General features: G+C 23.8%; 3 protein-coding genes and 1 non-coding gene across 4 annotated transcripts, besides 2 other annotated features; 1 reads left to right on the top strand and 3 right to left on the bottom strand.

The window, feature by feature from the left end:
• Positions 1-462: 462 nt before the first annotated feature.
• On the top strand, positions 463-2229 carry PGO_030090 (hypothetical protein, conserved; the record flags this gene model as incomplete). The annotated part of the gene is made up of 1 exon (XM_028685997.1): positions 463-2229. One exon carries the CDS (start codon positions 463-465, stop codon positions 2227-2229), a length of 1767 nt encoding a protein of 588 aa, XP_028541798.1.
• A 689-nt stretch (positions 2230-2918) lies between these two features.
• Positions 2919-2992, bottom strand: PGO_030080. The gene has a single exon. It is a non-coding gene; the product is annotated as a tRNA-Asn (tRNA).
• A 909-nt stretch (positions 2993-3901) lies between these two features.
• Positions 3902-4535: a sequence feature (RAD protein;~frameshift;~nonsense mutation produce stop codon).
• A 209-nt stretch (positions 4536-4744) lies between these two features.
• Positions 4745-4887: a sequence feature (RAD protein;~frameshift;~nonsense mutation produce stop codon).
• Positions 4888-8020: 3133 nt separating this feature from the next.
• Positions 8021-9453, bottom strand: PGO_030060 (tryptophan-rich antigen; the record flags this gene model as incomplete). The annotated part of the gene is made up of 2 exons (XM_028685996.1): positions 8021-9232; positions 9367-9453. 2 exons carry the CDS (start codon positions 9451-9453, stop codon positions 8021-8023), a joined length of 1299 nt encoding a protein of 432 aa, XP_028541797.1.
• Positions 9454-12155: 2702 nt separating this feature from the next.
• Positions 12156-13943, bottom strand: PGO_030050 (tryptophan-rich antigen; the record flags this gene model as incomplete). Its single annotated transcript, XM_028685995.1, has 2 exons — positions 12156-13724; positions 13857-13943. 2 exons carry the CDS (start codon positions 13941-13943, stop codon positions 12156-12158), a joined length of 1656 nt encoding a protein of 551 aa, XP_028541796.1.
• Between the last annotated feature and the right edge of the window lie 4062 nt (positions 13944-18005).

Genomic DNA, 18005 nt, shown 5'->3' with positions numbered 1-18005 from the left:
TCCTCTTATTATTTTTTATGAGAATAAACAGTTTTAATTTAACAGTGTAGATACAAATTTTTATAAGCTATAAGCTATGATGTAGGTTTTTGTTTCCATTTTTTATACCAAATTTTTGTGTGCAGTTATATGGCATGGTTCTTATATGGGCATTTTTTCTCCACAGTAACCAAAACAGGAGATTGGTATATAATGTGATTATTTTATTTGCTATCCTCATTTTTTCCAAGAAGAATATGTACAATTTGTAAAAAATTATCAGTTTTGGAATGTTGCAAGAGTTGAAAATAGTATGAAATAGCAAGAACAAAAAAAAAAGAATAGGAATAAGAATAAGAACAAGAAGCAGAAGAAGCAGAAAAGAAAGTGCACCTGTACATAAATCTGTAAGAATGCTTGAAAAGCTTAGCCAAATATATAAAATAACACGTCTACGCTATTGCAATCTGGCAGATTCGAAAAATGGTAGTCCCTTTTTCTAGATATTTGGCAATTGCGTTGAACAGTTACTACTGTATGAGAAAAAAGAAGAATATTACTTATTGTGAAAATGGGAAGGTAGAAGAAAGAGTATACTTTTTTGGAGATAGAAAGTCGTTAATTAAAGACACAATGCAAAATGGGGAGGTACCTTTTTTTTCAAAAAATAATATAAAAGTAAAAAAAATATCCTTTGGCAATTGTATAGGCAGTTGCATAGCCGAAAATGATGATATTTACATATGGGGATCATATGAAGATGATGAAAAGAAAGATCTCATTTATGTAAATCCAATAAAATTAAACACAGATGAAGGGATTTGTGACATACAGTTTTCAAATAACGACATATACCTAATGAATAAAAAAGGAGAACTAAAAATTATTAAAAGTTATAAAAACTGTTTAAAAAGGAATGAATTTGTAATTGAAGATTTTTATAAATGTAAAAATAGTTTTTTTTTTCAAAATGAAAAAATAATTAAGTTAAGTGTGAATAAATTTCACCTTGCTTTTGTCACAAATAAGGGAAATGTTTACTGTTCAGGAAATAATTTTTATGGACAGTGTGCAAAGGAGCCATCGTTTAGAAATAACTTCAACTTAAATTACAATTTTGAATTTGCCAATAAATTAAATACATCGTTACGTATGATTAGCAAGAACAGTTTAGGAGAAATTGTTCAAAATGGAGAAAACAACCCAAGTGAACATATTCAAACGGAGTATTATTCCCCCAATAGTTACTCCTTGACGGTGAAGGGTGAAGAAAATTCTGTTAAATCCAAAAGAATCGATATGGATGATGGAATAATTGTTTCTAATGTAAAGGATGAAAAAAATGAAAGAGTGAATATATCTCCATACAACACAACTGATGTGGGTCATTTTACTAAACCAGGGTTAAACGATAGTAGCAATTTTTTATCTCAAACGAATATACATAGTGAGAGAGGGGGAAAACAAGAAGAGGAAGGGGAAAACATGAATTATTTGATTGTAAATAATGAATCGTACAATTATGATGAAAATAATTATGTTGACATTAATAAAGTATCATTTGAAGAAAAAACAAAAATTGTTGATGTGTCATGTGGTCTACATCATACATTATGTCTGGATGATGAAAACAATATTTACAGTTTTGGAGATGATAGTAAAATTCAATTAGGGTTGGGAGAAAGTAGAACAAATAAAAATTCTCTTTCAGGAACTCAATGGAAAGATCAGTTAAAACTTGGCTACTCAACAATAACAAAAAATTTGGCGAATTATTCTTTTTATGATAGACACATACAGAGTAGTCCACAAAAAGTTTTAAAAAAAATGAATGATAATGAAATTGTTGATGAGATTTATAAAATTAATGCTGGATCAGATTTCTCTATGATACATTCAAATGATAAATTTGGAAAACAATTATTCTGTTTCGGAGATAATATGTATTTTCAATGTGGTCGACATTTAGGTAAACATCAGCAGACATTATCTACTGTAAAACTTCCAAATAACAAAATAAAAGACTTTTCATGTGGTGATAAACATTGTTTATTAATTTTGAATGATAAACTCTATGGGTGGGGGTACAACAACAAGCATCAAATATCTCCATATAAAAATAAAGGTATAATTAACAATCCTATATATATATTTTCTGAAAAGTACTATCCTGACAATTTCCATATTAAATATATGAATGCCAATTACAACAATTCAGCTGTTGTCATTACGCATAGTAAATCAGGTTAGGTGGAGGAACATACGTTTATACAATGTGGACTTTTAATATGAATATAAACCACGTGTTTTAACTTCTTTGTTTCGCATTTGTTCCTTTTTTTTTTTTTTTTTTTTTTTTTTTTGAATTTCCTTTGTTTTTATTTGCCACGTAAAATTCTTTCACTCTTTTGAGCTATATTTCTTTAAATATTCTTTAATTTGACGAAACTTTCCTTAATTATGAGATTCATTTTGATGTGGAAAATTCTCCAAAGTTTTTTTTTTTTTTTTCCGCCGCATAATTTTCGCTTAAATAACGAAAAGTTTATATTGCAGACATGTCATCACAGAATTTATACTTTACACAAAGGAGGGGAAAAAAAAAAAAAAAAAGTAATAATAATAAAAACATTTTTTAACGTTTACATTTTCAATTCTAACATAAAAAAAGAAAAAAATAATAAAAAAAATAGTCCAAATTAGCGCTATGTTTGTACGTAAGAAAAGCTAGGAATTTTAATTCAGTATGTTCGGTAAAGCGTTCAATTTACTGGATATTTAGTAAAATGCATATGTGGAATCCCTAGGAATGGTAAAAATGGCAAAAGTGCGTAAAATATTTTTATATTGGGAAGTCGCACCTATTACAATTTGCACGGTTTATATAAAAAAAAAAAATGTTTAAAAAAAATTTAAAAAAAATTAATAAAAGATATATTCGGTACCGGCTGGGATCGAACCAACGACCTTGCGGTTAACAGCCGCACGCTCTAACCAACTGAGCTACGGAACCTTGAAAAATGTAACATATTTAGTATTCAACTTCATAATTCTTCGAAATGCACTTATAAAAATATATTTTCATTATGATAGATTTATGCATGCATTTACATATACATATTACTTGGATTAATTTAAAAAATTTGGATTGTGCAATAATGAACAGTCTGTTAAGTATTGCCTAAATATTATCATTTTTAAAATGCTTATTTTTATGTGTGATGATAATGCCGAAAAGTGAGCACTAATTTCAGAAGTTCAGTCTGTGGATTTAAAAAGAAAAAAAAAAAAAAAAATGTGAAAAAAATGAAAAACGACACAATCATTATTTTTATATACATATATATAATACACTATGTACTATATACAAGCAAAAATAGTTCTATTTTCCCATACTTTGCAAAATTTGCGGCAGGAGTTTGAAGCAGTTTTTGCGCTAAGGAAAAAAAATGTCCACTAACTCCTTTTTCACATGTGAATTTATAATTTTTAGCAAGTTCACTTAAAATGAAGGAAAACAAAAATTAAGGATAAATAGAAAAGACATACGAATAAATCCCCTTATTGCATTTTTAATTCATATGGATTGAATTATCACTTTAAAAATAAGAAACTTGTGCATGTTAAGAATTTTTAAATTGCCAATAAATCATATGTAATAAAATGAACAATGTTTTGCCTTTAAATATTTAATATTTAAGCTGTAACACGTGAGTAAATGCGCGTTTTTCAATTTTGTCTGAACAGTCATTATATAAGAAAAAATATATATATATGTGTAAATGTTATGCATAAACCAATGAGATTGTACAACGCAAACGAAAAAATAACAAAACGGACTTATTTAAAATTGCGCTTTTTTTCATTTTCAAAAACGCTGAGTTTTTATTGCTTGAGAGTCGCATCTTTTCTGAAGGTAATTTTATTTTTCACCATTATCATTTTTAAAGCTTGTCCTCAAGTAATATAGTCCTTTTTTTTCGACATCTTTGAATGGCTTCATTAGATGACTTAATATTTTTTTTCTATACATTTTGTGAACGTCGAATTGTCATTAGATTTTTTCTTTTAAATAAGTAAACAAATCCATATGAATGAAATGGTCGTTATTCATTAGTTCACGAAGGAGTTCATTATTACATTGTCACCGGCAGTTACATCTCTGATGATCGTATATTCCTTGTTTTTCTGCTAATTCCGTGAATTGCCTCCACAGGTGTTCTATCATGTTGTTATAGTTTTTTCTTTGTAAATCTTGTATATAGTTAAACACTATGTACACATTTTCATTAGATATAGATTCCCCGTAAAATTTAAGGAATTGCATGATTTCGTCTTGAGTTAATTGTTGAGAAGGTTTAGAAGTGTCCAAATTGAAATGCAATTTTGGAACCCTTTCTTACATACCCTGTGAAGACTCTTCAGATTTATGGTTACTAGAGCGTAAAGCAAAAGGTTCAAGATTAATTGACATTTCTGCTATTGAACACGTTCATTTGTGCAATTATGTAGTTTATGTTCTATGATTCCATGGTCACTGACTATTGACTTCGTCTACAATGGTATGGAAAAGGTTTCATACGAGTGCACTTAGGTGTACATTTATGTGTGTATATATAGATATACATAACATATGTAAATATATATATGTATTGATATATATGCTTACATATACAGATATCCGTACATCTAAGGGGATATATTATAAATAGTATAAATTAATCTTTACGAAGAAATACAACGGTTCAAGCGAATTTTTTTGCGCACAAGTATAATTCCAAAAGATGCGACAAAAGGGATGACCGTTAAAAAAATCGTCCAAAGGAACTTTCTTTAATTCAGTTCGTTGTACAATTCCATTACATTCGAAAAGGCATATGCCAAACTATGGAACCTCCTGAAATTCATTTTTGGAAATTTTTGTTACACTATTTTAAGTGTACATATATATATATGCAAATGTGGAGTATAAATATTTTTTTTTATATTTTAAAAAAGAAATAAAATTTTCAAAATAAATTAAGATATTTTCTCAAAAACAAAACTAAAACAAGTTTATCTAGAAAAAAGACAAAACAAATTGTTCTATTTAAAAAAGTTACCAATTGAAGTTGTTCTTAATAAGATGAAACAAAAATTTCGTAATGAGAAAAAAAAAAAAAAAAAGTTGTATAAATGATAAAGAGAAAACCAAAAAAAGTAAAACAAATAGTCGTAATAAAAATTAAAAAGATTTATTAGAAAATACTTTCACTCATATATTAACTTTTAGACAAGTGATTTTAACCTATGAACTTTTCTGTTTTTTCTTTCTTTAAATCGAAATTGAGATATGTATATTAGACAACAAAAAAGAAAAAAACGAAAAATAAATTTACTAAAATTAGATAATAATAAAATATGGGATTAATCAAAAAAGCCTTATATAAATATATATATCCATACTGCCTAAAAGATAGTACTGCAAAAGAATTAACCCAAAAGAATAGGAAATTCATTATACAAGAATTATTACATAAGAATTGAGCTATGAAAAAAGAATGACAATTTTACAATTTAAGCTGCATTACCACTAAAAGTGCAGTATCGTAGTAATTATTTGAACACAGATGAACAATAAAATAGACATGGATAAATGTGAAAAATGATGTTATAAAATACAGGAAAATTGGTTGATGAAAACAATATAAAGATAAATATTAAAAAGAAAGCTCCATTAGGCTAATCGAATATGTGTATGTTTTTTGGATGATTCATGCCTTTTTTTTTTCCTCTTTTATTTTTCGAGTTTCTGCTTATTCATATTGTAATGCACATGTAAAAAAAAGGATTTTCTTAATAAATAGAAAGACATTATTTTTTTTTGTATGTTTTTTCTAAATGCATATATAGTGTATTTTGCCTATAATATTGTTATGTGTAATATGTAAAGATAATTCTTTTGGGGTTTCAAAAGTTTATGCCTTTAAAAAATATAATTCTTCAAACAGTTTTCCTAAACATTTAAATGTTCTTTGTTAAATAATATAATAGAATCATCACGGAAGAATTTGTCTCTTAGAGTTTATTTTATACTTTCACAGAATAAAGCATCTTGAGTTTGTGTATGCTTAGGACTCAGGTGAAGAATCCTTGAGGTATAAAATTATTAGCATGGAGAATTTTTCTACAAAAGAATATTCTAATTGTAAAAACATTTTAAGCTGAAAAAAGGAATGAAATGTTACTGCATATTCGTAAAGGCGTATGAAATGAAAAGAAAATTATTATAATTTTTTATGATAATATTTACAAAGAAAAAATTTGTTAAATGAACTTGCTAATTGTGACACTGCCTTAAGCCATTGCAGCATTTATGGAACATCCTTCTGACGTTTCCCTTAAATATATTTTCTAAATTATATTGAATAAATAAAAAACAATAGGATATCTATATTAAAAAGTTTATTTTCCCTTATATTTTGGCATAAAGAAACAATTTTTTTTTTTCTTTCTTTTTTTTTTTTTTTTATGTGAAAAAAAATGGAAGAAGCAAAGGGATAATAACTTTATAAACATTTATTCAATTTGAATAGCAGAAACATAAATGTCTTTTTTGGATAGCTCTTATTTCATCATCATATTACGTGTGAATAAAATTAATGTTTTCCCATTGATAAATTTTGACACAAAGTAAATTTTAGTTATTTACAAATTCGAATAACTTCTATAGAACAATTTTTTTTTTTTTTTTTTTTTATTTTAAATAAATTAATATATTTTGAACACATGAAAGTATTATTAACACGTGTAATTAAAATAAATTTATGTATAGTATGAAAAACATTTTTTTTCAATGATAATTTTTAGAAAAATATTTTCTATGAAACAATTATCCTAATATATAAATAATAATTAATCATAAAATTTATTATTTTAATGTACAGTATTACGTAATTCACAATACAAGGTGAGGAATAACTAAAAGGATATTTTTTTTTATTACAGTGACAAAATGTTGTTTTTTTTTTTTTTTTATCTACATGAAATATTCATTAATCCATTTTGAAACATAACATTTATTCTTTTGGGGAATAACTAACATTAGCTTAAAAGAATGTGTAATGTAGACAAATTTATTCAACTTTGGTAAATATATTATAATGTTAGTTCTTTCTCTGCATGTAAGCATGCAAAATAACAAATTTAACAATTTATGTGAATTAATTAATTTTGTAAAGAATATAAATATACAAAGCTATAATGACACTCTTGAAGAGTATAAACTATAATGTTTTAGAATATATTTATATATGGAATGTGCTTTAAAATTATTTCTAATCAACAGAACTGGTAAAGATAGATCTGTTTGTCGTATTTATTTTAATAAGTTAAATAAAAAATATACGTCAAAAAATTTATATTTATTATTTTCCATAACATACCAGATTTAGAATTTTTTTCATTTAAATTAAAACAAACTCAAATTTTTTTTTTTTTTTGCTTGAATTACATATAATGAATTATAATAAAACAAATTAAAACAATAAAATTAGTCACTAATTATTAAAAAAGGTTAAAAACACATACAAAAAAAAAAAAAAAAGTATTTCAATTGAATTAACTAGTAGTTTATATAACACATTGAATCAATAGAATAACAAATAATTGACATACGCATTTAATTAATTAAATATGTGTATTAGAAGCTCATGGGCTTCATAATTATTTACATATAAAAATATATGCTACGTTAACAGTTTCTATGAAACGTGTTATGTTTGTAATAACATATTTAACAAATCATATTAAAAGAACAGAAAAAAAAAAAAAACAAATAAAGATATAATAGCATGCAATACTTTTCTATTACATGCATATATATATGTGGATTCTTTTGAAGGTTTTTTGCAAAAATTTTCATACCTATAATATAAATTTTTTTGAAAAAATTTCGTGTAAAATTTTAAGATCTCTATATATGCTTGTTTACAAAAATTAGGTCTTCATTGAAATGCTATTACATATGCTATATCATGTAAAAAATATAACAAGGCTAAGATTACATAATTAACTTTTTGGCAGCCTTAGTATAATCTTTAAATTTCGGTTTTTCGGTCCCTTCTTTTAAAATATCTCTTTTCATGAGTTTTATGAATATATACAAAAGCATTAATAGGCACACTACAGAAGTAGCTATTAAGAAATTATTTGAAAATGTATTTGTTTGAATTTTATAAATAACAAATGCTGTTCCATATAATATTAGAGGTACAGAAAATATATAAAAAATGTTTTTGAATAATGCCTTCAAATAAATTCTTTGATTAATAATCTTTTCTTCTTTCATTTTTTCTAAATTATCAATTCTATAAAATATTCGGCTTTCGCAATAAGCGTCTATTTTTTTACACTTAATTAAAATTTTTGTTTTAATATAATCCAATAATTCCTTAGGCGGCATTTTCTTCATTTTAAGTAATTCGGTTGTGATGGCATTTTGTTTACCCTTTATATAATCCATTATATCCTTTGGTGTTAGATTCCTCAATTTAGTTAAATTCTCTTTGTTCTTATTTATTTTATCAATTGTAAAATTTATTAATTCCATTATTATATTTCTTAGAATTTGAACTATACACATGGCCATTTCCTTTAATGAGACCAATATAAGTTGTAACAATTCCTGTGGAGGCATTTCCTTCAATTTCATTATTTGTGAGATTGTTTCCTGTATTTCCGTTATTATAAATTCTTTTATATCAATTGCTTTTTTCTGTGCTACTTTTACGACATGACCTTTTGGTTGATTCTTTGCATTGGGAGGATTCAATTCTTTCTTTTTTGAATCAGCTCCTTTTGGTTGATTCTTTGCATTGGGAGGATTCAATTCTTTCTTTTTTGAATCAGCTCCTTTTGGTTGATTCTTTGCATTGGGAGGATTCAATTCTTTCTTTTTTGAATCAGCTCCTTTTGGTTGATTTTTTGCATTGGGTGGATTCAATTCTTTCTTTTTCGAATCAGCTCCTTTTGGTTGATTTTTTGTGATGGGTGGTTTCACTTCTTTCTTTTTCGAATCAGCCCCTTTTGGTTGATTTTTTGTGATGGGTGGTTTCACTTCTTTTTTTTTTAAATCAGCCCCTTTTGGAGGAGTTTTTAAGTTCGTCTTATTTGATTGAGACAATGGATCAAGCCTTGCTAACAATCGTATTGTTTTTGATCTTGATGACTTATTCAACTTTTGCACATTTACGATTGATTTATTTAGACACCCCTAAAAAATGAAAATAACAATAATATTTTTTTCATTATAAAGACACACACTATTATACCAGCTAGTTACATTAAAAAAAAAAAAAAAAAAAAATCGTTAAACACGGATATATGATTGAAATTTTATATTCTTACGTCATCTTTGCAATAATCGTACACATAAACAGAAAATAAAATTACAAGAGTTTTAGTAAAATGGGAAAACAAATGTCTCCCTGTCATAGTATTTTTCTGTAGTTCTAACATGTATTAAGTTGTTAAAAGATTATCTAAACATATGCATTTGTATCATTAAAAGACAACGATCCATTTATAATTATAGCATCATCATTAATTTTTCATATGTTGTATTAATATATTATTGAAATGGAAGTATGATATCTTTCATAATGTATAGAAATAGTGGTAAAATTTTAAAAACAATTTGGTAAATTCATACTTTGAATTTATAAACATATACAGGAAAGTTATAATTAAATTTAATTGTATTAATACACAAAAGTTCTAAATACACAAATTAGGAAACGGGTTATTGTGTAATTTTTTTTTAGGTAAAATATAGGGTTACAAAAAAAAAAAAAAAAAAGTTATAATTTACCTTTTCATGTAACATGGAAATTATATAAAATTAATAAAAAAAATAATATTACATACTATTAAAATAATAATTAGGAATTGATATAAATTTTATTACAATGAATTATAATTATATATATTACAACCTGAAAACAATAGGGAGCGTTTACTGCACAAAAAGTATTATTATCAATTGTTCTATATATAAAAAATGATACTCATGCAAAATTTTTATTATTTATTTTATGTGTAATATAAAATTGGTTAAAGGTAAATGCATTCAATAATTTTTTTATAAATTATAAAATATTGAAATTACAGTATTTTTATCTTTCTTTAAGCAGTATCATTCTTTTAATGCATGAAATCATTCAATAGATTTAATACTTGTAATATTATTAAAATAATTTTTTAACATTAATAAAAAATCTGTATTAAAGCACAAATGTACTATTTTTCATAAAATTAACATATTTTATTATACAGCAAAATTAATAAAAAAAAAAAAAAAAAAAAAAAAAAGTAACTTAGAATAAATTTAGTAAAAAAAATAATTTTAAAAATTTGTTATTTGGAAAATATATTCAAAAAGTATTTATAAATATATGAAAATATGGAAATAAATATGGCGTAAATATAAGTGAATTATTATTCATGAAAATCTACTAGTAAATAATTTTTTTTTTCTTTTTTTTTTTACATTTAAAAAATATAAAATTAAAGTTATTATTTATAAGGTTTTGTTAAAAAAAAAAAACATTTTTAGGAAAATATAGAATCAACATAAATGATATGGGTAGTAATATTTGGAAATTAATTATGAATAGCACCTTAATAAAGTATAAATTTTACATAACCCATCCCGAGAATGGAAATAATACGCTTAATAACCAATGTTACGGGCAGGTAATGATAAAATGGGCATCTCATATTATTTCAAAATAGCATTACTGTTTTTTAGATTTACAAATAACAAAGCATATTTTAATGGGAAAATAATTGTAAATGGGTAACAAAAAATCATTAATTTTATAATTCTATTATTAATATTGCCAAAGAGTGACACAAAAATTTACATATCTGCTATTTTCACTATTTTTATATATTTAGTTATGTCTTCATTAAGAAAAAATATTATTATTATTTTTTCGTTCGTTAATCACAAATTGTTTCACCCATTATTGGAACATAACTAGGCATAGAGGGATGCTTATTTAATATTTTTTAAAATGAAACAATAGGTGTTGCGGTATGAAATATAAAATAAAATGCAAAACTGTATTAATAAGGGTTAAATAAAATTTTAATAATATAATAATAGTGAACACGAATGCGCATTTAAGTGTACCTTATTATCTTAAATTTTTATTTTGTAAATTTATTTGTCAAATGTCTTTCTGCATATTTATTTAATTTGTTTATATTTTTATGTTCATTTTAACACAATTCACTTTAATTATATAAAAAAAGGATTCTTTTAAATTTACATTATTTACCAAGGGAGAAATATTTTACCTTAGTAAAATAACATAATGCACGTGTTTTTTTATTTCCAATAAAGTTTTGGAGTAATAATTTCAAAGAAATTTGATAGTTGATTGCTTATTAATTTTTTTTTTCCTTTTTTCTGATAAAGCAATTAGACAAAGGATGCTAAACTTTTTTTTAAAAATATTAAACACTGTGAAAATTTTTTTATTGCATATTACTCCATAGATTAAATTTTAAGCATAAAAAACGAAAGCAGCTTTTTATAATTATAAAAAAGTAGAAAATAAGTTGTCTTTAATTAAATTCAAATAAATTAAATGATATTGTTTTGTTATAATTATGTGTAATGAAAAAAAAAAGAAAAAAAAAAAAGACAAATTAAACAAATTAAACAAATTAAAATTATCACTATTAATTAACATATGCATAAGCGAGAAAACTTTGTTTCAACATTATTTTCTTAGTTGTATACCATGTTATCATATGAACAGAATGACAAATAATTATCACATATGATTAAGTAATTAATAACATATATTTGAAAGCTCATGGGTTTCAAAATTATTGGGAATATACGTACATACACATTAATTATAATGATGTGTACAAAATGTGATATACATGTAAAAATACATTTAACGAATTATATTTAATGAGTTATGTTTAATAAACAATAGGACATAGAATTAAAAACTGATTGCAAACAATTTTTTTTTTTTAAAGATATATATATTCATAAAAATTGTTTGTGCACAAAGTCAGGATTGTGTATATTGTTTTACAAAAGTTGTTCCTGAATTAAAATATGATTAGATAAGCGATATAACATAAATAAACTATAACAGGGATAGATATTATTAAAATGACTCCTTAAAAGCCTTAATATAATCCTTTAAATTAGGTTTAAAATTCCCTTCTACTAACATATTATGTTTTGCAATTTTTATGCAGATATATACAAGCATGATTATGCTTAACATAGAAGAGACAATTATACTATTAAGATATTGCGGACTACTAGGATAGCCAAACACAAATAAATATCCTGAGGCATATACAGCCACAGGTAAACTAAATATGTATATAAGATTTTTAAATTCTGTTCTCCGATATTTTTTCCGATCCGTATTCTTGTAACTTTGCATGTTATCAACTTCATTAAATTTTTGAAACAATTTTTTTTCAAAATAGGAATCAATACATTCCCAAATGTTTTTTTTTTTTGGGGGTATATGACCTATGGATCCATTTGCTTTTGTTGCGCACATTTCATTTTCTTTCAAGTAGACATCATTTTCTTTATTGTTTACATTAATTACATTCATTTCTTTTAATTCACTTGTTTTTATGTTATCAACTTTTAGTTGATTTTTTACGTTGATTCCTTTCAACTTACTCATATTAGTTTTCTTTATGTCACCCGCAATTGCCATGTATTTTGTGGCGGTCGCCTTCATTTGATCCATATTATTTTTTTTTAATTCTTCAGCAATTGTCATGTATTTTGTGGCGGTCGCTTTCATTTGGTTTACATTAGTTTTTTTTATGTCACCTGCAATTGTCATACATTTTGCAGCGGTCACTTTCATTTGGTTTATATTAGTTTTTGTCATGTCATCAGCAATTGCCATGTATTTTGTGGCAGTTGCTTTCATTTGACTTATATTAGCTTTTTTTAAGTCATCAGCAATTGCCATGTATTTTGTTGCTGTTGCTTTCATTTGGTTTATATTAGTTTTTGTCATGTCATCAGCAATTGTCATGTATTTTGTGGCTGTTGCTTTCATTTGGTTTATATTAGCTTTTTTTATGTCACCAGCAATTGTCATACATTTTGCAGCGGTCGCTTTCATTTGATCCATATTAGCCTTTTTTAAGTCATCAGCAATTGCCATGTATTTTGTGGCTGTTGCTTTCATTTGGCTTATATTAGCTTTTTTTATGTCATCAGCAATGGCCATGTATTTTGTGGCAGTTGCTTTCATCTGGTTTATATTAGTTTTTGTCATGTATTTTGTGGCGGTTGTCTTCATTTGCCTTATATTAGTTTTTGTTATATCATCAGCAATTGTCATGTATTTTGTGGCGGTTGTTTTCATTTGATTCATGCTATTTTTCATGTCATCAGGAATTGGTATATTTTTTAAGACAGTTGTCCTCATTTGACTTACACTATTTTTTACGTCATCGGGAATTGTTATATTTTTTAAGACAGTTGTTTTCACTTGACTCATACTATTTTTCACATCATCTGGAATTGTTAGATTTTTTAAGACCGTTGTCTTCGTTCGCTTTGTTGTTGTTCCATTTAGATGATCGTGTTTTGATTTATTTATTTCATCATCCTTAGATAATAATCGAATTGTTCTTGAGCTTAATGGTTTATCTACCTTTTCTTCAATATCAGTTAGCTTAATAAAAGAGCTCTAAAAATATAAAAAAAAAAAAAGCAACATTTATTTATTATAAAAATGTTATATCATTACATTAAGAAGTTAGGTTTAAAAAAGGAAAAAATAATTAAATAAGAAAAGATATTTGAAATATTGTAATATTACATCATCTTTGTTATATTGGCATATACAAAACAAAAATAAAATTGTAGGAATTTTAATGAACAAGAGAAGCTTAAGATACCCTTCCATGATGCTTCTTTGCTCATTGTATATTCATTTAGGAAACGTTTACATACATATATATATATATGTAAAATGTTAGAAGACAATTAGTTTGATACTTATTACAATATTATCATTAATCTTTTAAATGATTTATTAAGAACTTATTAAAATAAATTTTGAGTAATATATCATAATTAATAGAAATAGTGATGAAAATTTAAAAATATCTTGGAAAATTCATGTTTTCAATTTATATATACGTATAGGAGAATTACAATTAAATTTAATTGATGTATTAAAGTTCTGAATAAATGAAATTATTATTAGGGAATAAATTAGAGAATTGTTACATTATATTTGTTTTAATTTTATAAAGAAAAAAGATAATTAAAAAAAAAAAAAAAAAAACTTTATTTATCTTTTTCACATGACATGGAAATTGTGTAAAATTTAGATCAAAAGCAAGAGCTCATAAAGTTAAAATTATAATAATTAATTATTACAAGAATTTTCTTACAATGAATATATGCTAATACTGTACATATCTTGCCCCGAAGGCAAAAGGAAATTTACATAATTGTTGTAAGAATTACGAGATATAAAACAGAAATAATAAAACATTTACACTATTATGCATATTTTGAAGAATTCATAAGTGTAACAAAATAAGGTTATAATTTTTCTATAAATTAAAAAATAATCATAAGCATATTATTTATAAATTTGCATGTATAAGATAATTAATTAAATATATTAAATGATAGAATTAACTTAATATTTGTATTAAATAAATAATTTTATTATATAAAAAACGTTGAATCTAACGGATAAATTTATGATACTGTATTTTCTATTTTTTATAAAATTTACATATTTTATATATATTAAAAAAAAAAAGAAAAAAAAAAAAAACAGAATTAGTAAAGCAATTCTTTTTTTTAACAATATATATGTTCAATGATCCATGTAAAATATTTTGCCATAATGAATAAAGATATACATTAATTATTTTATATGTAGAACATGTTTTAGCACATGCAACATAATATGGTAATTTACAACATCAATGTCCACACAACATCATTTTAAAGATAATATATATAAATCATAAAAACTAAATGTATTATTATTTTCTAAGAAAAGTACAATATTTTAAAATTTTTATGGAAATATAAAACAATATAAATAATAACAGTAAAGGAAAGAAAATAATGTAAAAAAAATGCTTATAGCATTCTTCTTGTCCTCATAAACAAGGCAGTACAATGAAAAAATCAAAGCTAGAAAAAAAATTAAAAAAAGAATTTTCTTAAATTCATTGAATACGTCATTATCATTTTTTTGCCACATTTTACTTTTTCTACATAATTGCGTACTTTCATTAATTTTTTTTAAAATGAATGTCTAGTTTTTTAAAAATGTTAATATTTGCTGAATTATATAACATATGTAGATTTTACTTCATTTTTTAATTCATCTACTTTGATACTTGCTTACACTAATTTTCTACGTGTTAACCCAAGTATTAAAAAAATTCACTATTTATGAAATACTTGTTCTCTTTATTATATATTTATTATATTATTTTTGAGCTTCTTCCTTAAGTTTCTTATTTGCTTTACATTTAATGAGTAATTAGCTATTCCTTAAGAAAAAAAATTAGAATTATTTTTTACTTTCTCTTGTTGTGTATTAATGGTATTATAAAAATATGTAAATGCATTGTTATATATAAGTGTCTTTATATAAATATGAAGCAAATCTGATTTATAAAAATAAAAATTAAAAAAAAAAAAAATACAACTGTGAATAAATAATGGATATATGGAAATGTTGTAATATATTAGCATACACAAATTAATAAAGAAGCTATTATGAGAATGGTAGAAGTTTTGAAATTATAGTTCCTTCTTATAGTATTTTGAGTTGTATAAAATTTTCACGAAATAAAAAATGGTTTTATTCTTTTTACACCTTTGTCAATCTGATCATATTTTTGCGACACCATCTTTTTGTTTGTTACTAATTATAATTTTTCTTTGCTATCACATCAATTATGCATGTATATATATAAGTGATACATGTTGATTTGATGAAAAATGTTTTTAACTTTAAATATAAACCAAAGAAAAATTACAGCAAAATTATAAAAATAACAAAAAAGATTTAATTCAATTTTAAATTTAATTAAATTAAAGATGAAGTATTTTAAAAGACTAAATTAAATACTTCATTGTAGACACAGTAAAAAAAAAAAAAAAAACAAAAGTATTTTACGAATTATTTTACAATGTCGTTAAAAAAAAAGGATAAACTAATTATAGAAATTATCTTTTTATGTAATATGAGAATTTTATAAAATATGAATAAACCATTTTAAACTATATGCATATAAAATAATTATATTTCATAACTTATTATAAATTACAATTTTACATAACTGAATTTTTAAAAGAAATAATTTAGTTCAATATTATTATTTATAATATATTGTGTAAAATAAATTTTTTGTAATTTCTTTTTTATTGTGCAAACTACAATGTACATAGGGGTAACGAAATAATGTAATAATTTTTTTCACAAATTATAAAATATTAAATGTATAAAATTTTGCAAACTCATTTAAATGGGAGTGAATCCTTTTACACTTAAATAGGGTAATAAATATTGTAAACAGTTTAATGTATTAATTTTAGAAAATAAAAATATGTTGCATCCAAGTTTAATAAAATGACATTATTACAAAAGAGTACACTGAAAAATAAATTAATTCACTTTTTAACTTAATTAGTAATAAAGAAGATACTTAAATGCTAAAATTATGTTTAGTGAAGTGTGTTCATGTAAGAGCTCTAATCTTAAAAACATTTTAAATAAAAATTTAAATATATATAAACTATAAAATAATATGCTACTAATGCAAATAATGCAGAAGCATAAAATTTTAAAAATATGCTTTATTCATTTTACTTTTACCTCACTCCGGAGAAAAATTATATTTAATTTTTTTTCTTTTAATCATATGCTCCAGACACAATCTTGAACATTGCTATTTCAATAACTCCCATGAACTATTTGAACGAAGAAAACATACAATCGAAAAGTCCATATAATAATGTAAAATATAGTTCACAACATTTTACTTTAATTTTACACCCACTGCTACACATGGATTCACAATTTAAAGACGTTACTTGTGCTGTAACAATTTTTGCATCACTTAAAGAATATAATTTTAATTTTATGTTTTGTGCATGTTACATAAAAATTAAAAAAAAAAAAAACCATTACATTTTTAGTATTAATTTCTATTTCTGAAAATTATCAAGCGAAAGGCAGGAAAATTGTCTTGGATTGTTTTATATTTATGGAATTATTTATATATATATTTATAAATATCAGTTTTGTTTTACCTTCGTAGATTTTCATTTTACAATGAAGAGGACATTTTTATATGAGTTTATATAATATTTTTTGAAATAAAAATTTAGGCATTTTCTTATGAATCATAAAAATATATTATAAATTGGTGTAAGGCAAAGTGGGAAAGATTTCATAGCTTCGAAAGTTTAAAACGTACACGTTTGATAGGGTATAATTATCCTAAAAATACCTGTTAACCATCTATTTTTTTATCATTTAAATTTATTCATTTTTACTTTGTTCATTTTTATATAAAAGGAAAGAAATACAAATTTATAATTCTGCCATGAGCAAAAGAAATCAATTGATCCTATAACAAACTAAGTAGAAAGATAACAAATGAAATATATATTATGCATACATTTATATTTCAATAAAATTTCATTTGTTTTTTTATTCACACTAGTTTTTTTTTTTTTTTTTTTTAATAATTCTTTTATCTATATTTATTATCATAATTACATGTCATTTTTTTTTTTTTTTTTATAATTCTTATCGACTATATTATAATAATTGCACAACATGAATAGTTATTTCTATGAGTACTTGGCTAACATGGTAATGAAAGAGTATTGTACTACGTATATAAAAATATGGGAGTTTTATAAAATAAATAGTTTGAACTTTTGTAATATTCTCGTACACATTCTTTAGTGTGTTACA

This window comes from Plasmodium gonderi, assembly GCF_002157705.1.
Source record: "Plasmodium gonderi DNA, contig: Chr03, whole genome shotgun sequence".
Taxonomy (NCBI): Eukaryota; Apicomplexa; class Aconoidasida; order Haemosporida; family Plasmodiidae; genus Plasmodium; species Plasmodium gonderi.
This window is presented reverse-complemented; position numbering and strand designations above follow the sequence as displayed.